The sequence below is a fragment of the Papio anubis genome, chromosome 12 (genome assembly GCF_008728515.1).
Source record: "Papio anubis isolate 15944 chromosome 12, Panubis1.0, whole genome shotgun sequence".
Taxonomy (NCBI): domain Eukaryota; kingdom Metazoa; phylum Chordata; class Mammalia; order Primates; family Cercopithecidae; genus Papio; species Papio anubis.
Window position 1 is genome coordinate 66,285,146 of NC_044987.1, and position 27,732 is coordinate 66,312,877.

The 27,732-nt window shown below is 36.2% G+C and overlaps 2 protein-coding genes across 6 annotated transcripts in view; one reads left to right on the forward strand and one right to left on the reverse strand.

Moving 5' to 3' along the window:
- Positions 1–1,427: 1,427 nt before the first annotated feature.
- On the reverse strand, positions 1,428–26,477 carry ZNF214 (zinc finger protein 214). Of its 3 annotated transcripts, none has more exons than XM_009186697.4 (5): positions 26,232–26,477; positions 25,794–25,856; positions 25,178–25,264; positions 7,015–7,161; positions 1,428–5,858 (listed from the first exon to the last, which is right to left on the reverse strand). In XM_009186697.4, exons 4-5 carry the CDS (start codon positions 7,139–7,141, stop codon positions 4,165–4,167), a joined length of 1,821 nt encoding a protein of 606 aa, XP_009184961.1. In that variant the 5' UTR covers positions 7,142–7,161; positions 25,178–25,264; positions 25,794–25,856; positions 26,232–26,477; the 3' UTR covers positions 1,428–4,164. The 3 variants fall into 3 exon arrangements, with proteins under 3 accessions (XP_009184961.1, XP_009184962.1, XP_009184963.1); XM_009186698.4 differs by having other exon boundaries at positions 7,015–7,176; XM_009186699.4 differs by lacking the exons at positions 25,178–25,264; positions 25,794–25,856; positions 26,232–26,477 and having other exon boundaries at positions 7,019–8,435.
- An 85-nt stretch (positions 26,478–26,562) lies between these two features.
- NLRP14 (NLR family pyrin domain containing 14) overlaps positions 26,563–27,732 on the forward strand; it is a 58,614-nt gene continuing 57,444 nt past the window's right edge. For all 3 annotated transcript variants that reach the window (XM_017948678.3, XM_003910272.4, XM_009186692.3), the window contains exon 1: positions 26,563–26,911. The gene's annotated coding sequence lies outside the window, so the exon portion shown is untranslated. The remainder of the gene's footprint in view (positions 26,912–27,732) is intronic.

A 27,732-nucleotide genomic window follows, 5' to 3' on the forward strand; every position in this document is an offset into this window, starting at 1 on the left:
CAGCATTCAGAATAAGCCTGTTTAAATTTGTTAGATTATATTACTTAAAACCCTCCAGTGACTTTTTACTTCACTTAGAATAAAAGACAACACCTTTACAATTACTTACAAGGGCCCCTATTACCTTTAACTTCATTTCCTATTTTCCTTCTCCCTTACAGTGCTGCAGTACATTCCAGGTCCATTCCTAGCCTCAGACCCTTTGCACTTGCTCTACCCTCTATACGGAATTCTTTTTCCATGGAGAGCTCCATGGCTCACTTGCTCCCTCACTTCTTTTAGTGAGATAACATCCTGGGATCTGTGTATGTGCATATGAGATTCTACCATGTGATGTTATATAACCCTGTTCTTTACATGAGATCACTTGAGTGGATCTCTGTTCTTTACAAGCCCCCTAACAGTATGAAACTCTACTTCCATAGAACATATTCCTATAGAATTACTGTAGCAAAGAGTAACAGCAATTTTAAGGCTCAGGATTGGCCAAATTGTTTTTCCAAAAAGTCGTTACCAATTTACCCTCAACATAAGTGTAGATTACTCCATACTCTTGCTGAAAATTGCTATTGTCATTTTTATTAATAAAAGTGATACTTCATTGCTTTAGTCCGTTTATGTTGTCAACATTTTAAACTAGGTGTCCATTTAATTAAAAAGAGTTCATACTGTCATAATCATGGCAAATATTTCTCCTATTTTTTTCTGACTTACATGTTTTTCACCCACAGTTTAAAAATTTTTATGTGGTCAAATTATGTATTTTTTCTGAGTGTTTAAAAATCCACTCTAGAGAATTTTAAATATTTTATAGTGGAACCTCCTTTATAAAAATAAAATCTTAAGTTACTTTTGCATATGAAGAGATAAAATGTGGCTAAACTTGCAGTTCTTTTGCTTCTGAAGATACTAGTCTTCATGAAACCACATGGAGGTCCATGGAATACAGCTTAAAAACTTGTATTCAATCGATGTTTTATTCTGATATAAATCATAAAATGAAAGTCTTGTTAAAGAGTTAAATCATGATCTTAGCACTATTTACTGAATAATCCTCCTATTCACAGATCTTTATCATGTGTGAACTCTATAAGCATATGCACTATATGTTAAAATACACATATATAATCCATACACTGGTATATTTCTAAACTATTTAGTGACTTAGAATCCTAACTTTTTTTTTTCAAATATACAATTAAATTCTCCATTATTACAACTTCATATACCAATATACAATTTATTATATGTTAGGGCAATATCATTAATCTTTCTTATAATTATCTTTGCTCTTCTCCAATGTCTATTTTCCTTAAAAGACTAGAACACCTTTATCTCAAATTCATTGGAATTATCATGAGAGCTAAAATAAATATATAAATTAGGAACATTCCCTTAAGGAAAATTAAGACTTCTCTAGTCAAGTCCTCTTTTATATTTTCCCTTTATTATTATTTTCATGCTGCATTTTTATTTGTTCCTCTTTAAATTATTAAAAACCAGATTTTTTTACCATTACATTTTCTGAATTATGCAAGAGTTTAGAAAACTAATGATTTTATATTTTTACCCAACTTAATGAGTTTAACTTAGTGCATTTTTAACACCTTTAAAAACATATTGTAGGTACTCCTTTATGTTTGTCTAATAAACCTTCACCTGGTCTCACATTTAAGCAATATTGCCTTTACATCTGTTATAGCACATAATTAGAAATTTTTAACCCAGTGTTTTCAACATTTTAAAATGAAGCATTGAATATATTTTGATACATTCAGCTTTAATCATCTTGATCCATTTATTTTAATATTTTAGGCCATTTTCTTGGGGATTGTTTTGGTAGTCATTGCTATAGAGACTGAATAATTTGTGCTTTTATCTTCTCCCATTTTGAAAGGTATATGAACTTTTTTAAGTTGTAATTTTAGGTTTGAAAAAAAATACCTTTCTTAAATTGTCAGTCAAAAAGAAAATGTTATTATGAGTCCCTGCTATTTAAGATCAGAAATGTGGCACTTATGCTCTCTCTCCGGTTGCTGGATGTAGCAAATAAAAACAGAAATGACCAGTTAAATTTGAATTTCAAATGTATGACATTTTAGTGTAAGTCCCATGCAATATTTGGGACATCCTTATACTAAAACAATTATTCTTTGCTTATATGAACTGGGTGTCCTGACTTTACTCTCCTACCCAGACTCAGCATTTATATATTTTCTTACACATTTAATTTTTTGAAGTTGTGGAAACTATTAAGACAATTGCATGTTTAATTGATTTCAGTGCTCATCACTAGTCCTTTTATACCATGATTTCCACATTCACAAACTCTTTAAGGCACATGTATGCTACACTGTTTTCTTGCTTATCAAAAATATTTGTTTCCTGAACATATGAAAGACACTTTTACTATAAAACTGTTTGGTGATAATAAACTTTCCAAATCTCAAAATTCTGAAGGTGCTGTTCCATTGCCTTCTGGTTGCAGAGGTCTGTATCCACCCTCCCTTTTTGGTTTTAATAACCAGAATTTTTCTTTCTGCATGCTTTTAATTGCTTCTTTCTAAGCTGTTTCTAAGGTTGCTTTAATACTGGTTTTGCCTAAAATTTAGTGACCATATACTTTTAACTCAGAAAAAGTTTCTTAATGTCTTTGATCATTGATTCCATGCCAAATGTTCTTTCACCTTCCTTAGAGAAACCTATAATTCTCACACTGGACCTCCATCCTCTAATATTCCTATCTGTCTTTTCTTAGTTTTCATCTCATTATCCTTTTCAGATACATTTAAGATCAGATCAAGTTTATCCATTAACTATCAATTATTTTATATTCTTCAGTGTTAATTTTACTTTTTATTGCATTTATTTTGATACAGCATTTCAGAGCTCCATGAAGTCCTTCTTTGTTGTACCTATTTCTCTTTTTACTTTAGAGACTCTTCTCTACTTGTGTTTTTCTACTCTAGTTTTATTGAGTTCAGGTTCTCTGTTATGCCACTGAGGACACCAACATTTTTGGAAATTTCCTCTGAAGCCTGCAGCAGCTAATTTTCAGGGCAATACGTTTCCAAGTCTTTAGGATGATATTCTTTTCTTCAGTATTGCAATTCCAATTTTCCTAAACATGCCCACTTTTTTTTTCTTTTGGTATTACTTATTTGTATATCAATAATTAGGACTGTGTATTCCTATTAACTTTAACTATTCTGACATAATGGCCAAACTCTCTTCTTACATAATTAGCTTCAGGGTTCATCGTTGCACAGAGTTCTGAGTTCAATGCTGTCCTTGCAGATATTTCTCTATTACCACTCCGTTCTACTGAGATTAAATAAAATTCTACTGCTTGGATCTCCAATTCCGAACCAATAGAGTATCTTCCATTTCTAGCACTTTTGTCCATACCCTTCACACCTTACTTAGAGAAAATTCTGTACTTCTTGTTACTTGGTATCTGAACCTATTATTAAGCGTGGAAAACCAGGAAACAGAAGGGATAAGAGTGCACTGTGGTCACCTCAAAGTAAAGCACCCCTGCAACAGAAGGACAGTCCCTGGGTTTTCTGGTTGACAGAGATAACAACTCAGAGAACACTGTCTCAGACACAAGGTCATACAATGCTTTCCTATCTTTTATTAGGTGGCTTGTGTCCATAAACAACTGAATTCTACTGGCCAAAACTGAGTTTTAAGTTCTGTGTGTTTCCATCTTTTCTGTTACTTCCTAGGGACTTTTTAGGGGAGATAAGAGATGTTGTTTAACAGATGGCCAGCCAGTTTCAATTCAAACCAAAATTTAAGTGTTTTGAAGTCAGTGAAAATATAAAGTTGAACACACAATATAATTTCACGCACACTAAAATGCACAGAAAAAAAGACTAGAATGAAATAGAATGAAGAGTTTTCTCCTTAAATGTTTAATATATTTTATGACTGTATTATATTTATAGTAGGTAAAGAAAAATACACAATAATTTTAAATATATAGAGATTTTTCTAAAGATCTCCTTTTGAAGCAAATAATTCTTAGTGGGAGATGGGGAAACTGTAAATGTTGCTTGGGATTACTTGTGTTATTTATAAGATTTCCTTATCAGCAGCATTTTAGGGTTTAAAGGTTAGGTAAACTTTGATTGAAGCTGTTAACTAAATGAACAATATTTATAAGTTTCCTCTTCTATGATTATTGTGAAGATGTGAATTATGATCAAATCCCTTATAATATTCATGGCATTTATAAGGTTTCTCTCCTGCGTGGACTCTTTGATGAATTCGAAGAGCTGAGCTATGACTGAAACCTTTACCACACTTAGCACATTGATAAGGTTTCTCTCCTGTATGGACCCTCTGATGAATGTGAAGATTAGAACTGTGACTAAAACCCTTTCCACAATCATCACATTTATAGGGCTTTTCTCCTGTATGGACTCTCTGATGAATGAGAAGATGTGAACGCTGACTGAATCCCTTGCCACACTCTTCACATTTGTAGGGTTTCTCTCCAGTATGTACTCTTTGATGAGTGTGAAGCTTTGAACTCTTACTGAAGCTCTTCCCACATTCAGGACAAGTATAGGGTTTCTCCCCTGTATGGACTCTCTGATGAATGCGAAGATCTGAGCTGTGACTAAAGTCCTTCCCACAGTCATCACATTTATAAGGTTTCTCTCCTGTATGCACTCTCTGATGAATTTGAAGATTTGAGCGTTGGGTAAAGCCCTTACCACAGTCTTCACATTTATAAGACTTCTCTCCTGTGTGTACTAACTGATGAATTCGAAGATTTGAGCTCTGGCTGAAGCCCTTACCACACTCATCACACTTATATGGTTTTTCTCCTGTGTGGACTCTCTGATGAACATGAAGTACTGAACTCCGATTAAAACTCTTACCACACTGATTGCACTTAAAAGGCTTCTCTCCTATGTGAAGTCTCTGGTGAATGTGAAGTAATGAATTCCTACTGAGGTCTTTATCACACTCAATTTTATAGAATTTCTCTTCTGTGTGAACTCTTTGATGATTGTGAAGACTAGAGATTCGGCTGAAGCTCTTACCACATGCATTACAGCTGTAAGGTACCTCCCCTATGTGAACTCTCTGATGAAAGTGAACTCCTGAGCTCTGATGAAAGTTACTGTCAACTTTATCACATCCATACAGCTTCTTACCTATGTGGATTCTTGGATGTCTACACAAGGCTGATCTCTGAGAGAAGCATGCTTTATGGATAGAACATTGACAGAGGTTTTCTCCAGGTTGATTTCTCTTGTGGAAAATACACCGTGAGTTCCAACAATAAATTTCTTTACATTTATTACATCCACAGTAGTTTTCTTCCATTGAATCTTTCAGTAGGTCTTTCTGACATATCACCCCAACATACTCTGGAAGGGCTTCCTCCACTGGGATATAAGAATGCTGAACTATGAGCTTCTGTTCTTTTTCCATGGAGAGGTTTTTCCTGGATATGCCAAGATGGTATCTGCCCCCTTGATAACCATGTGAACCACTCATGTAGATTTCTCTACCATAGTCTTGGGTGGTTTTTGTTTCTAAGGACTGCCAAGGTATAAAATTTTTATATTTTAAGTTCCTGCGATTTTTGCTTTCAAAAGTCAGTTCATAGTTCCCACACCCTGGTACTTGTGTGGAAAGTATTAACCATTTCTGACACTGGGAGCGATCTTGCTGTGTTAAGTCTTTGGAAACTTTCCCTTGAACAGTTTCCCCATAGTTCTGATTCTCACACATCTGAGCACCAGCATTCCACCAGCCTTGCCAGCAGGAAAAATTTTCATATTCTAAGTATCTGAATTTTTCTTCTTGGGATTTGTAGCTCTTATTCCAGTTTTCTAGAAAAATAAGATAATCCCATAGTGAGATAAAAGTTGTGTTGAAAAATTTCCAACTATCTAAATCAATGATCTTTAAATGATAAGAATATATGTGTGGGTGGGGGTAGGAAAGGAGGGTTATGACTCTGGCTGCTCCATTTGGGTCTGAAATTCATTTGTTTTGTTCATTCATGTATGTATTCATTCATTCACTTATTTATTCATTCCACAAGCATATTTTGAACAGGCACTGTTAGAAAGATTTAACTTCTATTTACCAGGCACTGTTAGAAATGAGAATAATGCCAACTGCTTAATGGAAATAGTCTTAAAGACTGAGATATAATTAGATTACTTTATTTTGGATATTATTATAAGAAACAAAATATATTGTTCATATTTTTCTGTTCTAGAATAGCACGGTAGATTGAGAAAAAATGACTACATTAACTCACTACTTTACCTACACCTTTGGTATTCTCCTTCCACACTCTCTCTATGCTTGGCTACACAACTTGCATTGCTAACTGGGAAAATAACAAAAGTCACACAAGCAGAGACTTGAAAAGCCCCTCCCCTTTCTCGATGCTTTTGAAAATCCTGTGACCCCCACCATGTAAGTGTGCTTGGGTTGGCTTGTTTGAAGAGAGATATGTGACCAACAAATTCCCACTACCTCCACTGATACTGAGCCAACTGCCCCACATGTGAGTCAGGCCAAGCAGCTTAATCTTAGACCAGTCAGCCACAACCAAATCTCTCCAAGATAAAAGATCTATCCAGTCAATGAGAATCATAAAAAACAATAAAGTTTGTTTTTAAGCCACTAAGTCTGGCACAGTATGTTATACAACAAAAGCTAACTTATACAAATAGCATGAAGAGAGAAAAAATTTAGGACCACACAAAATTGACTATGTATGGAGATATGTGTTTTAAGGGCAATGCAGAAAATAACTAAAACTAATAATCACAAGTATCTATTAATGATACAACCTAGGTGTCCTGGAATCTGTCTTGCTTTATCTTTTATTTGTGACCTGATTTAAGAAACATTTTTGAGAATATCTCTTCTAACACCTCAATATAACACCCAGATAAAAAAACAAAATACTCAACAAAACTGTTCCTAGAAGAAACTCTGACTATTCCCTATGAGGTGGGATAACTTTACCTACTGACATGACATTTGTGTAGTTCTCCCACATGACCTCCCTGTAGAGCCTTTTTTGAGAAGAATCCAGGAATTTCCACTCCTCCCAAGTAAAAATAATAGTGACATCTTCAAATGTTACTGCCATCTGGTCAAAGATCAGGCTTTCTAGGAAAAAGAAATCTAAGTGAGAAGATGGACAAAGATAAAGACATTTAGCAGATTAACATAAGTGGCAAGCCAAAAAGAACTTCAACAAAGAAGAAAACCAAGAAAGGTAAGGAGAGGTATAACAATAGTAGTCAAACAGCTAAATAATATATCCAATCATGAAACATCATCACTATCAAAAGAAACACCTATACAGCACTTGTCTACTAACTACTAAGTTTTTTACCTATATTTCAGTTACTCCTCACAGAAATCCCATGTTGTAGGTAGCTTTCTACTACTATTATGCATTTTAGAATGGAGAAGAGATAAATATATGTATTAAAACTGCCTAAAGTAATTCTTTTAGTGGAAAAAACAGATCATAAATTGGTTATGTGGCAAATCCATTTTATTTCTTTTTAAATTTTTCATTGTATCTATTTGATCACACATTCTCAATTCTAAATTTCAGTTTAAAATATTGAGTACCTACTAAGAATAAAGGAAACAGATACTTTTAAGGAGTTTACAATAAAATGGAAGAAAAGCCAAATACTATCATTATCAGCAGCAGCACCATCTTAGCTGCAGCTATATCTTATTGAACATTTATGAATAGGGCTATGTTATCTCATTTACTCTCAGAACAATCCAATAAGGTATTATTATTCACACTAAATGAATACGCAAACTAACGTTTAGCAAGACTAAGTTACTTGTACAAGATTATGTAGTTACATCATAGAGGTTTTTAAACTCAGCACTACCTATTAAATAAAAGTGAGATAAATTAAAAACGTTTGATAAAGTGTTTCAGTTGAGATTTCCATATACTGTCATAATGTGTTAATGTAGGGTAAAGGAAAGATGTACTGAAATATTCAAGGGTAAAAAATATGCAGCCAAACTACTATTTTCCAAATAAACTACATGAAAATATATGTCTAAACAACAAAACATTAACCACAAATAAGAACTCAAGAATGAGAACATTCAGAGCCATATATTTAAATATCTAGTGGCCTATTTTTAATGTTTATAAAATAAATTTAATAAATTTTAAATATAATGAATCCACTTTAAATATATAAATTAAAAAAAGAAAAGAAATTTGGGATGCTCAGAAACTCAAACTACAGGAGTGAAACTGTGAAAGTTGTATCTGTCTAGAAAATAAACGGACTCACTGATCTCTAGTTTTATAAAAAGTACAATAAAAATAAAATTCAATCTGTAGTTATTGGATTTGTTATTTTTTTAAAAAATTTAACGATTTATTTTAAAAACATATTAGCAATCAGGAGTCTAATTTCTTTTACTGAAAATAAGTTCATAAATATTTAAAACATTGAAATAATATAAGTAAAAATTAAAAGCCTACCTTCCCCCAAATAATTTAAGAAATAACCACTATAACCAGTTTTCACTGTGTTTTTTCTAACCTTCTTCCATGTATACACAACACACATTCATACTTCACTGATTTTTTTCCTTAATAAAGACATGGTAATTCTGCAATTTTCTTTTTTTCATTTAATACATAGTGTACAACTTCCCACTTCAGTACAGGTAGACCTATCTTATTTATGGTAATTTTTAAACATGCCCATAAATTATTTGATCCTTTCCTTTCAAGAAGTGAAGCCTAATTCCCCACCCCTTGAATATGGGCTGAACTTAGTGAGTAACTTCTGATGAATAGGAAATAAAGTGGATAAGGAAGTAGTGTTATGCAACTTTGGAGGCTGGGTCATAAAAGTCACTGCAGCTTCTTTCTTGCTCTCTCTAGGATCACTAGCTCTGGGAAAAGCTATATGCCATGTCATGAGAAAACTTAAGCAGACCTGTGGTGAGGAATTGGGACCTTCTGCTTTCACTGAGAAATGAGACATCTTGCCAACAGCCATGTGAGTAAACTATCTTAGAAGTGGATCCTCCAACCACAGTGCAGCCTTCAGATGACTGCAGTCCCTGCTGACAGCTTCACTGCAACTTCATGAGAGACCTTGAGACAGCTTTGCTTCTTTCAGATTCCTCACCCTCAGAAACTGGGTAAGATAATGTTTGCTGTTTTAAGTATTAAATAATTTGTTTTGCAATAATAGATAACTAATATTATTTGCAAAACTTATGTAGCATTTCATTTTATTGATGTCCAAGACTTAACTGTTCCCATATTAATGGACATTAAGATCGCTTCCAGTTTCTTGGCTATAACATATAGCAAAATAATTCTCTTAAATATATAATTATTTCTATTGTAATAATATTTCTATATGATAATGTCTATATGATAAATACAAATATTTCTATATGATAAATAGATATATTTCTGTATGACAAACCTCTAGAAGTGAAATTGTCAGGCATCTGTATTTCAGTTTACTAAAAAATACTATAAAATGTCCCTTGAAAATAGTTTTTAAAATGTTACAAATATTTTCCCCTAAAGGAACAATAAAAGCAAGACACCTATATTCAATATTAGCAAGTACAATAAATCTAAACAGAAAAAAGAATTATATAAACAATAAACTAAGATGACAAGTAAGCCTACTGATGGAGAAAAGGATACTAAAATTGAGTTTTAAAATAAAGTGGCACACTGCTTATAAGAGATATACTTCAAACTAATGAATTCTGAAGGATTAAAAATGATCTGGCTAATTGTTTTCTTGTGGCGTTTAAGTTCTTTATTTACTTCCTGTTAGCTGGTTCTTTTGTTCCAGAGACTTGATTAGACTACGGTTCATTTTTTCTGACAAGAATACCTGCGTATATACTTCCTATAGTACATTTTAGTTAGCTAAACTGAACAATGGCTTCAGGTGCTATCAGCCCAGTCCTTCCATTCCAAGATTCTCTTAAACCTTTCATTAAAAGTTTTAGCAATAAATGATGATCATTTCCTGGATTTGTGATTTCATTAGGTTTTACAAATTGGTTGTCTAATTCTGTAATTCTACCATTCCTTGTGCATACATATGCTATAATTCTTCTATAATGAAAAACTTGCCATTACAAATTTTCTGGTTATCCTGAAATGTAATCCTAATGAAAAAGATAAGATAAAATGCTTGATTATCTCCCAAACTTACTCTCTTTTAAAAATCAATTTTCAGAGTGATGAGACGGGGCAAAGCAATCACCAACTATGACCAATGACATTTGTATTATTTTGCTTTTCAATGTTTACATACTCACTGATTCTTACATAGTGGATGGGTTGCAATTAAATTGCAATCATTTGTCTTTTAGATGTGCAAGATTCTCTCATCTCAGACTAGTAAAAATCCCTTCAGGTTGGCTCCTAGGTTTGTAATATGACCATTTTTGGTGTTTGAGAGCTTTCCTTACTTTCTGGCACAACAAATGTCCAGGTTCATTCTTGTTCCATTTCCTTGACGAACCAGGATGTAGTATTTCTCCCAGGAGTTTGGTAATTTTCCGCTCCTTTTTTGGTATATAAGTAACCCTCCAACAATATTATATAAACTTGATATCTCTTTTGTCTTCTCATCTATGAACATAGCTCTGATTATTAGTTTTCTTTAAGGTCCTTTTCAAGAAAGATCAGTTAAAATCATTCTCTATACATCTGGAGTTTTGATTCCTTCTTTTAATATTGTCAGATTTTGCTTATACAATTTGAAATGGATGCTTAGCTATATATTAGTTCATGCCTAATACATCTGCTTGATGGATCTTAACCACTGTTTAACATGATTGACCTTTTATTGTGAAATTAAATAGGTCTCTTGTAAAGAGCACAGAGCAAGATTTCTGTTTTTCACTCAATCAGTATGACTCAGTTATTTTATTATCCATGTTTATTTATTGTGATTACTAATATAGACTTATTTCTAACATATCGTTTTTTATTCTTCCTTTCCCATCTTTTAGATTGACTGACAGTTTTATGCTTAAATTTCTTCTCATCACCACCTTTTCATCTATATAGGTTTCAATTTCACATATAGTTTCTATTATTTTAATAAGTAACCTAAATATATTTTAAATATATACACTTACCTATTTTTCTAATAAGTCAATTAAGAAGAGAAAAAAATTCAGGAAAGGCTGCATGAAATATGACAAGAAAGGTGATCAAGTACCTTGGTAAAGTTTATTGTTATCATAAAACAAAACTAACAACAAAAAATATAGGAGAGCAAACAAAGAAAAAAGGAGACATAGAAAGTATGTCAATGCCTACATATCTGCACTACAATTCTTGACAATACAAACATGAGGGGAGAAAGAGACGGACATAAGAGTGTGTTGAAGTCCACGTCTTACTAAAAATATGACCTAGATATTAATACATTTAAAAAGTCAGTAGGGGCAAATGAAAGTCATTGTGGGTTTTAAGTTAAGATATTAATACATTTAAAAAGTCAGTAGGGGTAAATAATAGTCATTGTGGGTTTTAAGTTAAGCACAACCATCATAAGAACCAAAATGGAATCTATGAAAAACAAAATAAAAACAGAAGACAACTTGCTCCATGGGAAAACAGAAAATAAGAAAAGAAAAGATGGCAAAATAATATAATAATAATTAAAATAATTTTAAATAATTTAATCTTACAGATTAAAAGACCCATAGATTAAAAAATAAGATTTAGCATGTGGTTTAGAAGAGATACACTAAAAAGAAAAATATTTAAAAATACAAGGATAGAAAAAGATTACAAAAATATGAATCAAAAGAAAGCTGAAATAGCAAACTTAATTTCAGATGAGTAAAATTTATGGCAAAAATACCATAAGGGACAAAAATGTTTTTTATATGAACAGTAAGAAAAAATATCCAAAATAAATTGCATCCACAAATAAAACTTCAAAACATACCAAACGACAAGTGTCACAAATGTGAGGGGAAATATATATACCATTAGTTGTAATGATAGATATTAATATGTCCCTCTCAAAAAATTATAGCAAGCAAACAAAAAAACACTAATAATATGAAGACTAAACACCACAAATAATAAGCTTCAGTTATTTTATCTGTGTTGAACTCTGCACCATCAAAATACAAAATACACATTATTTTCATGAATACATAGCACTATAAGATAGACCATGTATTAGTCCATAAAATAAATCATGATAAATTCCAAAGCATCAACATAATACAGAATACATTCTCTAGCTACAATGTAATAAAATTTGAAATTATTAACAATAGAATTTTAAAAGTCCACACTTCTGAAACCCAAGTAACATACTATATTATTAAGTAATCTTTGAATTTAAAAGAAAAAAATAACAATTCTTAATTTTTTTTCCTAAAAATCTAAATGTAATAATGACAATAATTACACAAAAAATGTGCAAGATCCAAATGAAATACTTGAAGGAAACAAAAATGGCTAGAGCAGCTGGGCAAAGTGGCACACACCTGTAATCCCAGCACTTTGGGCAGATCGCTCGAGCCCAGGAGTTTGAGATCACCTTGGGCAATATGGAGAAATCCCATCTCTACAAAAAATACAAAAATTAGCCAGGCATGGTGGCACACACCTGTAGTCCCAGCTACTCAGGAAGTTGAGGTAGGAGGAGCGATTGAGTCTGGGAGGTTGAGGCTGCAATGAGCTGTGATTGTACCACTGCACTCCAGCCCGCAAGACAGAGCGAGACGCTGTCTTAAATAAATGAATAAATAAATATCTTTTTTAAAAACCCAGCTAGACTAACATCATACTGAATAGGTGAAGGCTCAAAGTATTTACCTTGAGAACCAGAAAAAGACAAGAATGCCCACTCTCACCACTCCTATTCAACACAGTACTGGAAGTCCTAGCCAGAGCAATCAGGCAAGAGAAAGAAATAAAAGGTATCCAAATAAAAAGACATGAAGTCAAACTATCTCTGTTTGCAGATGATATGATTCTATACCTAAAAAATCCCAGAGTCTCTGCCCCAAAGCTCCTTTAGCTAATAAACAACTTCAGGAAAGTTTCAGGATATGAAACCGATATACAAAATACAGTAGCATTTCTATATACCAATAACATCCAAGCTGAGAGCCAAATCAAGAATGCAATCCCATTTACAATAGCCACAAAAAGAATAAAACATCTATGCATACTGCTAACCAGGGATGTAAAACATCTCTACAACAAGAATTACAAAGCACTGCTCAAAGAAATCAGAGATGACATAAACAAATGGAAAAACATTCCATGTTCATGGATAAAATCAACATAACCAAAATGGCTATATTGAAGCAATATACAGATTCAATGATACTTCTATCAAACTACCAATGACATTCATCACTGAATTAGGAAAAAAAACGATTTTAAAATTCACATAGAACCCAAAAGGAGCCCAAATAGCCAAGGCAACCCTAAGCAAAATGAACAAAGCTGGAGGCATCACGTTACCTGAGTTCAAACTACAAAGCTACAGTAACCAAAATAGCAGGGTACTCATATAAAAACAGACACATACACCAATGGAACAGAATATAGAGCCCAGAAAAAAATGCCTCACACCTACCACCATCTGATCTTCAACAAAGTTGACAAAAACAAGCAATGGGAAAGGACTCCTATTCAATGAATGGTGCTGGGATAATTGGCTAGCCATATGTAGAAGATTGAAACTAGACCCCTTCCTTACACAGTATACAAAAATCAATTTGACATGGTTTAAAGACTTACATGAAAACCTAAAACTGTAAAAACCCTGAAAGATAACTTAGGGGATACCATTCTGGACACAGGACTTGGCAAAGATTTCATGATGAAGACACCAAAAGCAACTGTAACAAAAACAAAAATTGACAAATGGGACCTAATTCAAGTAAAGAGCTTCTGCACAGCAAAAGAAATTATCAACAGAGTAAACAGACAACGTACAGAATGGGAGAAAATATTTGCAAACTATGCATCTGACGAAGATCCAAAGTCTAGAATCGATAAAGAATTCAAACAAATTAACAAACAAAAAACAACCCCATTAAAAAGTAGGCAAAGGACATAAATACTTTTCAAAAGAAGACATACATACAGTCAACAAGCATATGAAAAAAATGCTCAACATCACTAATCATCAGATAAAGGCAAATCAAAACCATAGTGAGATACCATCTCATATCAGTCAGATGGCTATTATTAAAAATTCAAAAAATAGTAAGATGCTGACAAGATAGCAGAGGAAAGGGAATACTTAAATATGCTGATGGCGGGAATGTAAATTAGTTCAGTCATTGTGGAAAGCAGTGTGGTGATTTCTCAAAGAACTTAAAACAGAATTACCATACCCAGCAATCCCATTACTGGGTATATGCCCAAAGGTATATAAATTGTTCTACCATAAAGACAATAAGCATGTGTATGTTCATTTCAGCACTATTCACAATAGCGAAGACATGGAATCAACCTAAATGCCCATTAAAATTAGACTGGATAAAGAAAATGTGGTACACATACACCATGGAATACTACACAGGCATTGAAAAAGAATAAAATGATGTCCCTTGCAGCAACATGGATGGAGCTGCAGGCCATTATCCTAAGTGAACTAATGCAGAAACAGAAAACCAAATACTGCATGTTCTCACTTATATGTTGGAGCTAAATATTGAGAACACATGGCCACAAAGAAGGGAGCAACAGATATCAGGGCCTACTTGAAGGTAGAGGGTGAGAGGAGGGCAAGGATCAAAAAACTACCTATCTGGTACTATGCTTTACCTGGTTGACAAAATAATTTGAATGTCAAACACCCATGACTCACAATTTATCTATATAACAAAGCTGTATATATACCCCTAATCCTAAAATAAAAGTTAAAAAAAAGTCTAGAAATAAAGCATTCAGCTCAGGAGTGTAAAAAAGAGAAACCATCCCCCATTTAAAAAAAAAAAAAAAAAGATCAAACTTCAAAAAAGAAAAATAAAGTGGATGTCAAAGATATAAGAAACAAATAAATGATTGAGAAAATGCATAAAGCCAAAAGATGTTCTTAAAAATTTAATGTCAGATCAATGAAAGTCAGATTTCTAATAAGACAGTTATGAAAAAAATACTGGGCAAAATATGGAAATAACTTTAGACATAAGATTTTTCAAAGATGCAAAGGTGTTGTGAACTATATATATAAGGATATTTATCAGCTACAGGCAAATACACCTAAATATGTACCTAAAGGGATCAACTCCCAGTAAAGTACAAAAAGGAAATAATAAAATGGCAAAACAGATGAAAGACTAATGAAAAATTATATAGACTAGTCAGTACTAAATTAAAATGGCAGCCACGCTCTTCCTCCCTCTCCGTAATCCCAAAGCTCTAAGAGCTTTATAGTTGAGTTCTAGCAAACATGTAATTAACTTAATTACTATTATAATACATTGAAAACAAAGTAGAGAGTGAAAATTGCCAACTTATTTTATGTAGCTAGTGTAATCTTGGATTCCAAGGCCAGATAAGAACGATACAAATAAAATTAAATTATGGGCACATTTGTAAATTTTGTAAATATACAAAAATCTTAAATAAAATATCAGCTAATTAAATTCAGTAACATATCAAATATATGCATCGTGATCAGTTTATTATAGGAATGCAAGGATCGTTCAACATGAGAAAAATCTATTAACATAATTCACTGTATTAATAGAAAATAGAATAAATCCATGATAATCTCAACTGATGCAGAAAAATCATGTGATATAAAATTCAGGAAGCACAACACCCATATATTCTCTTAAAAACACTTTTAGCAAACTAGAGGAAAAAATAAACTCCCTACAGTGGCAAAGGTTAAATATCAAGAACTTTAAGCTTAATGGAGAAACTTCACATATATTCCCTTTACAATGGTAACAAGAATGACCACCATCACTGCTGCTTTCAACATAGCACTAGAGATTCTGGCAAATACTATAAGAAAAAGAACTAAGAGGTATAAGGATTAGAAGCAAAAATATAAAATGTCATTATTTGCCCCGTTACGGCCATCTAACTAGAAAAAGAGTACACAGTAAACTATAAGAGAGTTCAGCAAAACTATCAGATACAATACAGAAATAGTTTAACTGACTCAGCAGCAACTACTAGAAAGTAAGATACCATTCACAACAGAAAAAAAAAGAAAAAAAAAACCCTATCTTAACCAAGAATACAAAGAATTCTTTGAAGAAAACTTTCACATTCCAATAAAGAAGAAAGATTATCTAAATAAAAGGAGAAGCATGCTTCCATGCTCATGGATGCAGTGACTTAAATTCAATACATTCCAGTCAAATTTCCAGATGGCTATTCTGAGGAACAGAATAGACTTCTGTTCCTTAAAATTGACAAAGAAAATAAGTTGGTAAAGACAAGCGGGGGTGAGGAGCAAGATGGCCGAATAGGAACAGCTCCAGTCTCCAACTCCCAGCACGAGCGACACAGAAGACCGGTGATTTCTGCATTTTCAACTGAGCTACTGGGTTCATCTCACTGGGGAGTGCCGGACAATCGGTGCTGGTCAGCTGCTGCAGCCCGACCAGCAAGAGCTGAAGCAGGGTGAGGTATCGCCTCACCTGGGAAGCGCAAGGGGAAAGGGAATCCCTTTTCCTAGCCAGGGGAACTGAGACACACAAACCTGGAAAATCGGGTAACTCCCACCCCAATACTGCACTTTAAGCAAACAGGCACACCAGGAGATCATATCCCACACCTGGCCGGTAGGGTCCCACGCCCACGGAGCCTCCCTCATTGCTAGCACAGCAGTCTGACATCTAACTGCAAGGCAGCAGCGAGGCTGGGGGAGGGGCGCCCGACATTGCTGAGGCTTAAGTAGGTAAACAAAGCCTCTGGGAAGCTTGAACTAGGTGGAGCTCACAGCAGCTCAAGGAAACCTGCCTGTCTCTGTAGACTCCACCTCTGGGGACAGGGCACAGATAACAACAAAAGCAGCAGAAACCTCTGCAGACGCAAACAACTCTGTCTGACAGCTTTGAAGAGAGCAGTGGATCTCCCAACACAGAGGCTGAGATCTGAGAAGGGACAGACTGCCTGCTTAAGTGGGTCCCTGAACCCTGAGTAGCCTAACTGGGAGACATCCCCCACTAGGGGCAGTCTGACACCCCACACCTCACAGGGTGGAGTACACCCCTGACAGGAAGCCTCCAAAGCAAGAATCAGACAGGTACACTCGCTGTTCCGGCAATATTCTATCTTCTGCAGCCTCTGCTGCTGACACCCAGGCAAACAGGGTCTGGAGTGGACCTCAAAGCAATCTCCAACAGACCTACAGCTGGTCCTGACTGTTAGAAACTATCAAACAGGAAGGACACCTGCAAGAAACCCCATCAGTGCGTCACCATCATCCAAAGACCAGAGAGGCAAGATAAAACCACAAAGATGGGGAAAAAGCAGAGACCCAGAAAAGCTGGAAATTCAAAAATAAGGCATCTCCCGGCAAAGGAATGTAGCTCATCGCCAATAACGGATCAAAAGCTGGACGGAGAATGACTTTTGACGAGATGAGAGAAGAAGGCTTCAGTCCATCAAATTTCTCAGGCTAAAAAGGAGGAATTCATTACCCAGCATAAAGAAACTAAAATCTTGAAAAAAGTGGAAGATTGATGGCTAGAGTAATTAATGCAGACAAGGTCATAAACAGAAATGGAAAGAGATGAAAACCGACCGCGAAATCACGACAAATGCACAAACTTCAGTAACTGACTCGATCAACTGGAAGAAAGAGTATCAGGTGAGGATCAAATGAATGAAATGAAATTGAAGAAACCAAAAGAAAAAGAAACGAACAAAGCCTGCAAGAAGTATGGGATTATGTAAAAAGACCAAATCTACGTCTGATTGGGGTGCCTGAAAGTGAGGGGGAAAATGGAACCAAGTTGGAAAACACTCTTCAGGATATCATCCAGGAGAACTTCCCCAACCTAGTAGGGCAGGCCAACATTCAAATTCAGGAAATACAAAGAACGCCACAAAGATACTCCTTGAGAAGAGCAACTCCAAGACACATAATTGCCAGATTCACCAAATTGAAATGAAGGAAAAAATCTTAAGGGCAGCCAGAGAGAAAGGTCGGGTTACCCACAAAGGGAAGCCCATCAGACTAACAGCAGATCTCTCGGCAGAAACTCTCCAAGCCAGAAGAGAGTGGGGGCCAATATTTAACATTCTTAAAGAAAAGAATTTTAAACTCAGAATTTCATATCCAGCCAAACTAAGTTTCATCAGTGAAGGAGAAATAAAATCCTTTACAGATAAGCAAATGCTTAGAGATTTTGTCACCACCAGGCCTGCCTTACAAGAGACCCTGAAGGAAGCACTAAACATGGAAAGGAACAACCGGTACCAGCCATTGCAAAAACATGCCAAAATGTAAAGACCATCGAGGCTAGGAAGAAATTGCATCAACTAATGAGCAAAATAACCAGTTAATATCATAATGGCAGGATCAAGTTCACACATAACAATATTAACCTTACATGTAAATGGACTAAATGCTCCAACTAAAAGACACAGACTGGCAAACTGGATAAAGAGTCAAGACCCATCAGTTTGCTGTATTCAGGAGACCCATCTCACATGCAGAGACATACACAGGCTCAAAATAAAGGGATGGAGGAAGATCTACCAAGCAAATGGAGAACAAAAAAAAGCAGGGGTTGCAATACTAGTCTCTGATAAAACAGACTTTAAACCATCAAAGATCAAAAGAGACAAAGAAGGCCATTACATAATGGTAAAAGGATCAATTCAACAGGAAGAGCTAATGATCCTAAATATATATGCACCCAATACAGGAGCACCCAGATTCATAAAGCAAGTCCTTAGAGACTTACAAAGAGACTTAGACTCCCAGACAATAATAATGGGAGACTTCAATACCCCACTGTCAACATTAGACAGATCAACGAGACAGAAAGTTAACAAGGATATCCAGGAATTGAACTCATCTCTGCAGCAAGCAGACCTACAAAGAACTACAAAGAACTGAAACAAATTTACAAGAAAAAACAAACAACCCCATCAAAAAGTGGGCAAAGGATATGAACAGACAGTTCTCAAAAGAGGACATTCATACAGCCAACAGACATATGAAAAAATGCTCATCATCACTTGCCATCAGAGAAATGCAAATCAAAACCACAATGAGATACCATCTCACACCAATTAGAATGGCAATCATTAAAAAGTCAGGAAACAACAGGTGCTGGAGAGGATGTGGAGAAATAGGAATACTTTTACACTGTTGGTGGGATTGTAAACTAGTTCAGCCATTATGGAAAACAGTATGGCGATTCCTCAAGGATCTAGAACTAGAAGTACCATATGACCCAGCCATCCCATTACTGGGTATATACCCAAAGGATTATAAATCATGCTGCTATAAAGACACATGCACACGTATGTTTATTGCGGCACTATTCACAATAGCAAAGACTTGGAATCAACCCAAATGTCCATCAGTGACAGACTGGATTAAGAAAATGTGGCACATATACACCATGGAATACTATGCAGCCATAAAAAAGGATGAGTTTGTGTCCTTTGTAGGGACATGGATGCAGCTGGAAATCATCATTCTCAGCAAACTATCGCAAGAACAGAAAACCAAACACCGCATGTTCTCACTCATAGGTGGGAACTGAACAATGAGATTACTTGGACTCGGGAAGGGGAACATCACACACCAGGGCCTATCATGGGGAGTGGATAGGGGAGAGGGATTGCATTGGGAGTTATACCTGATGTAAATGACGAGTTGATGGGTGCTGACGAGTTGAGGGGTGCAGCACACTAACATGGCACAAGTATACATATGTAACAAATCTGCACGTTATGCACATGTACCCTAGAACTTAAAGTATAATAATAAAAAAAAACTTTAAACTTTTATAATAACATCAAATAAGAAAAGCCATATGATTATTCTAATGGATGCCAAAAAGTATACTTCTTAAAATTCAACACGCATCTTTCATTTAAAACTACAGACAAAGCATTGAAAACAAAACAAAGCAAAAGACATACAAACATATCTTAAACGCAAAGGTAAAACATTAAAGTCATTCTCGTTAAAACTGGAAAGTTGACAAGGATACTGCAAATCCACAATTTTTAAACTACTGTGAAACTACATGATAATGCAATTAGACAAAATTAACTGTAGAGGATATGACTGCACATCTGAGAGAGCCAAGAAAATCAGCTGAAAACTAATGGCAATCATAAGGGAATTCATGATCCCAGAAATTCTGCTACTAGAATTATAAACTAGTGATTACACGTGTATACCAAAAGATCTGTACAAGAACAGTTAGAGCATCATAAATGCTGTAACAGCAAAAAACTAAAAACAATCCAAAAAGTCAGTAACAAAATAGATCAGTTGTTCATACTATGAAACAGTACACAGCTGTGAAAATGAACAACTACGTGAATCAACATTGATGCACTGTAAAAGTTAACATTATGCAAAAGAAGCCATTCATGGAAGAATATATACAGTGATTCTATTTATATAATGTTCAAAAATATGCAAAACTAAACAATTGTGTTTAGAAATGTAGATGTAGTTAAAAGCATAGGGAAAAAAAAAACTAAGGCATAACAACATTTAAGATAGTGGTTGCCCCTTTAGGAAAGGGGTGGGAAATAAATTTTGGAATCATCAGGGGGCTTTTAAAAGTATATGCTGATTTAGGCTGGGCATGGTGGCTCATGCCTATAATCTCAGCCCTTTGGGAGGCTGAGGCAGGCAGGTCACTTGAGGCCAGGAGTTCGAGATCAGCCTGGCCAACATGGGGAAACCCTGTCACAGAAAAGAATATATATATATATATTACCCGGGAGGTGGAGGTTGCAGTGTGCTGAGATCATGCTACTGCACTCCAGGGTGGGAGAGAAAGCAAACAGTCTGTCTTAAAAAGAAAAAACAGTATATACTGAGTTCAATGGTGGATATTCACGTTATTATAAATTGTACATATGTTTTCATATATTCTTTTGCTTATATGAAATACATCACAATAAAGTTCAAATTACATAAAATTTAAGAGTATAGAAAAAAAGTTCAGACATATAAATAATATATATATATATATTTTGAGATGGAGTCTCGCTCTGTCACCCAGGCTGGAGTGCAGTGGCATAATCTCAGCTCACTGCAAGCTCTGCCTAAATGAAATGTGTAATAGCAATAAGAATATAAATTCCTAAAAATAAATTTACCAAAAATACTCAGAACCTATATAAAGATAGTCTTAGAATTTGAGGACTAAAAATAAGGTTGGGGCCGGGCGCGGTGGCTCATGCCTGTAATCCCAGCACTTTGGGAGGCCAAGGCGGGCAGATCACTTGAAGTCAGGAGTTTGAGACTAGCCTGGCCAACATGGTGAAACCTTGTCTCTACTAAAAATACAAAAATTAGCCAGACGTGGCAGATCACACCTGTAATCCCAGCTACTTGGGAGGCTGAGGCATGAGAATCACTTGCACCCAGGAGACAGAGGTTGCAGTGAGCCAAGAGTGTGCCACTGCACTCCAGCCTGGGCAACAGAGCAAGATGACTCTGTCTCAAACACACACACACACACACACACACACACACACACACACACACACACAAAACAGTTGAAAAAACAAGATGACTCTGCTCAATCTTAGGAGAAATAAATATAATTTTGTTCTAACTAAACTTATCTCTGTTTTCAAGCAGGTTTAATCAAGATGTTAATCTTGATTTTGATGTGGGGGAGGAGGAGCTGTAACAAACTGATTTTCAAATGCTTTTGAAAGAAAACCATTTTGAAAGTGGAATAATGAGGAAAGGCTAATTCAATGGCATATTAAAACTTTAACAAGGACTCTGTAATTCATAACATGACTTGACATAGAAGTAGAGAAGAACAATGGAAACGGGTACAAATCCAGAAATGGACATGAGTACAACAGTGCATTTTACACATGAAAAAGGTTACATCAAATTTGTGGGGGAAAGATGGCTTATTCAATTAATGATGTTGGAACAAACGACATCTGGCAGAAAAAAAAATTAAGCTTGATTCTCTGTCTCAGTTCTTATGTCTTAGTGACTAAAAAAATTATATCAGATATGCATTATAGTTCAAATAATAGCTAACTTAACACAATTATTAGTGAGTTCTTCATGTCCAGCACTGTTGTAAGTTATTTTTACATGTATGATCTTGTTTAACATTCTTAACAGCCCTACACAGTAGCTGTTATTTCTCCAATATAAAGATAAAAGACTGGCTAAGTGATTCAATCTAGTTCACAGTACTAAGAAGTGATAGACATGCAATAAGCTTAGGTAGTAGATGTGGAGCCTGTACTATGACCAATGTGCTATACTGATTAAATATAATGAAAGATTAACATATACTTATTATTGAAAACTTATTATATATATGTTCCTTTTACATCTTTTTGTCCAAAATGGAAATCATCAGAATATTATTCTGTGGAAAAAGTCATCCTCTCTCCTTTTTATCTTCAATGAGTGAAAAAGAAAGGCTACATTCTTCTTCATTGCCTATTAAATGCACTACATATAAAGGACAACAATAAAAACATTCTGATACCAGTATAAGAATTGAGAAGAGGGTCCACAAAACAAGACAGCCTCAAAAGTAATCTTCATATACATAATGTATATGTGTAATTTTGTATATGAAAAGGTAGCACCACAGTCAGTAGAGAAGATAAATGTTAGCAGAAAAATTAAATAACTAGGAAGTAAAAAGAATGTTTAAATCCTGTCATTTCTCACATCAAAATCAATTCTTGACAGGTTTAAAAATTAAAAGTTTAAAATACTTAACACAATAAACAGGAAAATCAAAGCAATTACATATTAAATTTGGAAGTGAAGAAGAGATTTCTAAGCACAAAACCATATAAGTAAAAGAAATAAGATTTCATTTTATGCAAATTTAAAACTTATATAAACAAGTCCTTAAAGTAAAAGGCAAATGATAAACTAGGAGAAATATTTATAACATATGACAAATGATTTATATGTTTTACACACAGAATATCTACTATCAAATGGAAACAAAAACTTCAGTAGGAAAACAGTGACATATATCAAAAGGCGATTCATCAAAGAAGGAATATAAAGAGTCAATGAATATATGTAAAAAAGTCAACCCTACTGAGGATTAAAAGGATGCAAATCAAGGCAAAATTTAAAAATTAATACTCAATGCTGGCAAAGGCTCAGTAAGACAGAATCATTAATCAAATGGTTGTAGGAGTTCAAGATCATGTAACATTTCTAAAAGAGAACGTGAGTTTTTCAAAAGCCTAAAACATGCTTATATCCTTTGATTCTGTTTTCCTATTTCTCAGAGTATATCTTGAGAATATAAAAAGACATATACTTAATAAATTATGTTAAGTATTATAAGATATTTATAACAACAAAATATTGGGAAATACTTAAATTTTCCCCAATAAAAAGCAAACTTAATGGGAGGCCAAGGTGGGCAGATTGCCTGAGCTTAGGAGTTCGAGACCAGCCTGGGCAACATGGTGAAACCCCGTCTCTACTAAAAATACAAAAAAATCAGCCAGGTGTGGCAGCATGCACCTGTAGTCCTAGCTACTTGGCAGGCTGAAGCAGGAGAATTGCTTGAACCAGGGAGGCTGAGGTTGCAGTGAGCCAAGATCATGCCACTGCATTCCAGCCTGGGCGACACAGCAAGACTCCGTCTCAAAAAAAAGAAAGAAAGCAAAGTTAAATAAAGCATAGTATATACCTAGAATGGAACACTATATAGTCATTAAAACTCATGCTACCAAAGTATGCTTGGAAAAATGCTCATTATATGTTAAGTGAAAAATGTACATAAATAACAGCTATTCATACATTGAATAAATATTTACTGAGTTCTTAGTATATGCACAATAAAATTCTATATACTGGGAACATTTCCTTCCCTCATGAAGCCTATTTGTCATGACTCAAATTGTTTAATAATATTTTATATACACTAATCTTTTTATATACATGTGTGCATACGGGTGCATATATGTTCACATTTGTACATGTGTACATACATGTACAAATGAACATGTATACATACATATCAGTATTTGTACAGACAAGTGAGTATGTATATACAATAAGTATTAGATAAAAGACTACAAGTAAATATACCCAGAGGTCAACAATGGCTATCTGTCAATATGGTTCATGTGAAGAGATGCACAAGAATAAATAACAAATTTAAACATTAATTGCCCTCCACAATGTGGCTTTATACATTCATTTTACATTTCCTTGTCAATAGCCTGGTTTCCTTATTTGTTCCCTCAAATTGTACCTGAGACTAAATGATGGCTTTCCTATTTAGAATGATATCTTCCTACTCATAATTGTTCAAATCTGAGTTTCTGTTGCTGTGTTTTAAGTGCCACTCATTCTGGCACTGTTTAATGTGGATAACTTCAGAAATTATTATTAATCTCACACAATTTGTTACCCTCAATGTTAAGACTTTTTTTTTTTTTGAAAGGGAGTCTTCCTCTGTCGCCCAGGCTGGAGTACAGTGGCACCATCCTGGCTCACTGCAACTTCAGCCTCCCGGGTTCAAGCAATTCTCCTGCTTCAGCCTCCGGAGTAGCTGGGATTACAGGTGCCCACCACAATGCCTGGCTAATTTTCATATTTATAATAAAGATGAGGTTTCACCATGTTGGCTAGGCTGGTCTCAAACTCCTGACCTCAAGTGATCCACCCACCTTGGCCTCCCAAAGTGCTGGGATTACAGGCCTGGCCATGACATTTATTCCTTTATCTCAGAACACCAAGAACAGCATGAATTATAAAGTAGACTTGAGTGACTGAATGAATGAATGAGTAAACGTTGGGAAAAGACACTGGGTTGGGGCAGGGTCAAGTCTGCATGCTTGAAAATTTCTCAGGCAAGCGGGGAACATTTTCTGTCCAGTCATCCATCCATCCTCATTGCCACTTCCACTACTTCCACCACCCATGAAGAATGCAGGGACAATCATCCTTACCTGGGATCAGACTATGAGGAAAACAGTGTACATTCCTTCCTCCTTTGTGTTCCTCTTCTCGGGAAGGGTAGTGCTGAGATGGCTGAGCTGAGGAGGAAGGGGGATTGAAAACCCGGTATGACTTTAAATTCCCAAACTCATTAAATTCCCCATATACTAACTGGGTACGATGCACAAATCTCCTAGCATGAGGTCAAAAAGAAGCCTATGAATGTTCTTGTTTCCTTTCAACGACCAGAACGGAGAGCTATGAACACTGGCACCTTGAAACTTATATGCAACCCTCTAGAAACTTCAAAAGATACAACTCATTTATTGAGATTATTACTACTACTACTACTAATAATAGAAAAGCACTAGCAAACTTAAATAGTATCTATTTTCAAGGTATTTTTCTTATTTTGTTCAGTTTAAGTAGAAAATCATTCCGTTGTCCTCCCCTACTTGCTAAACAGGAATACTGGATTTACTATCAGAAAGGTACCCGCAGTCTTAGAGAAGTATCCCAGAACTGGAGCTCCCAGGTCCTGATCAAAGTCTCAACTCTGTCATCAAGCACTTGTAGAACTTTAAAGAAGACCAAACTTCTAGATCTTCAAGGTCTCAGTTTCCTTACCTGTAAAATGGGGGCATGAGCCTTTGCCAACCCAGTCTTTCCTTGCTGATCACAGGTAGGTTCCTGGGCAAAATGATAAGCAATTAGTTAAGAGCCCTTATTCTCTAGGGAAAAAAACGTTTCATGCGTGCTCCAAGAGCAGGACAGGTTTGGGCTCCCCCAACGCGTCACGGGCTGCCCAAGTGTAAGCACCAAAGAACCAGACACACAAACGGTTCTCTAGGAGCGGGATCTCCAGGTCTTGGCCACAGATCCGGGGGTCCTCTGCTCCTGCAGTGAAGACGCGCGCGGCCTCCGTTGCTTATCCAGATCCCGGGCCAGAACTCTGCCCCAGCACCGAACGCCGGGCACCCATACCCCAGGGACCAAGCTGCTTCTGCCCTCCTCTACTTGCCTTTATTCAGTCTTAACGTGGGAGAGAAGCCGTGATGTACGCACCTACACCGGTGTCTCCGGGGTTTCTAAACCGGAGTCGCTTCTCAGTCCCTGACCCTCGATTTTCTGCCCCTCTTCCTTCAAACACAGCTCGTCTTGCCCTGTCTGCTTCTGGCTCAGTCCTCCCAAGAGTTCACGTCACTTAACGGAGCCTGTGAGAGTGGACCGTTATGGCCAAAACACTCAGTCCACACAAACAATGGCCGCAGCCCTGCTGGACCGAAACGGAAGTCCTAGGTCTTGGAGTAGACACTTGCAGTGTTTCCGTGGATACGGGAGGGGCGGGGCGGGAAGAGAGAGCGCGGTGGAACGTGACTCCTGATTGGCCAGAAGGATCCCGCGCCTCCCGACCTTTGGCTGCTGGCATTCCGGCGCAGAAGAGCAGTGCGCTCGGGAGTTGCGGACGCTCGGTAGCTGCGGGCGCTCGCGGAATGAGGCGAGGACGCACCGGCATTAACGGAATAGGAGTACTACCGAAGCATTTAGGGCCCCGGGAAAGGGGGCGTGGCTGGAAACGGGCGACTGGGAGAATTCTGTGACCCTCACCGCCGCGACCGACCCCGAGGAAACGCTGGCAGGTCGCCTTTGGTTGGCAAGGCGTGGTTGTCCTCGCTGTCCCGCGCCCTCGGCGGAATGAGCACCCCACTAGCCCTGGCACTAGCTAGCATCGCTCTAAACTCGAGGTTAGAGCTTTTCAAATTCCGTCCTATTGTTGCCAGAGACCCTCTTCGTTCCTGCTCCAGTGAGGCTTGCCTCCCTCCCGCCTTCCTGCCAAATCCCAGGCTCCTCTGGAGACTCCAGGCAGAGAAGGGAAATGCACAGTGGAGCTGAAATGAAGCCATGAAAAGGAGCCCCTCCTCAGTGTCCTGGGACCACAGAGTTGCAAGAGCCTGTTCTGTTCTTTACCTGAGTGTGTTATATTAGGAAAATATTTTCGCATCTTTGGGCCCTGTCCCTCAAACTTGGGCTTGATCAGTAATATTCAGACATTTTATTAGGCAAGGAACTTTTGGTAGGATAGTCGTTAAAAGCAAGGGACTCCTTGGATTCTAATCTGGCAACACTACTTATGAGATCTTGGCTGGACTACCTAACCTTTAAGCATCAGCTTAATAGGCGTAATATTGATAGCCAATAATAATAGTAACTATTTCACAGACTTGTTAGATTGAAATGAGTTAGTGTAATTAAAATGCTTAAACCAGCCCCTGGCACATAGGAAGTACTCTGTGAACTATATATTTACAGTTTGATGTTTAGCAGGGATGGGTGGCCCAGCGCCTATCTGCTTGAATTCACCACACAATAAACACCTGCATTTTTTATGACTCTCGAGACCACGTTTTGAAAATTACTGGGCGTGGACCCTCCCTCGTTTGAGCATTCAGAGAGTATAGCATAGCATTTTAAAAATGTGGGCTTTGTTGTCTGACGGAACTGACGTTAAAAGCTATCAATCATTGTTATCCACTAGGTGATGTTGAGCAGGTTGTTTAACCACTCA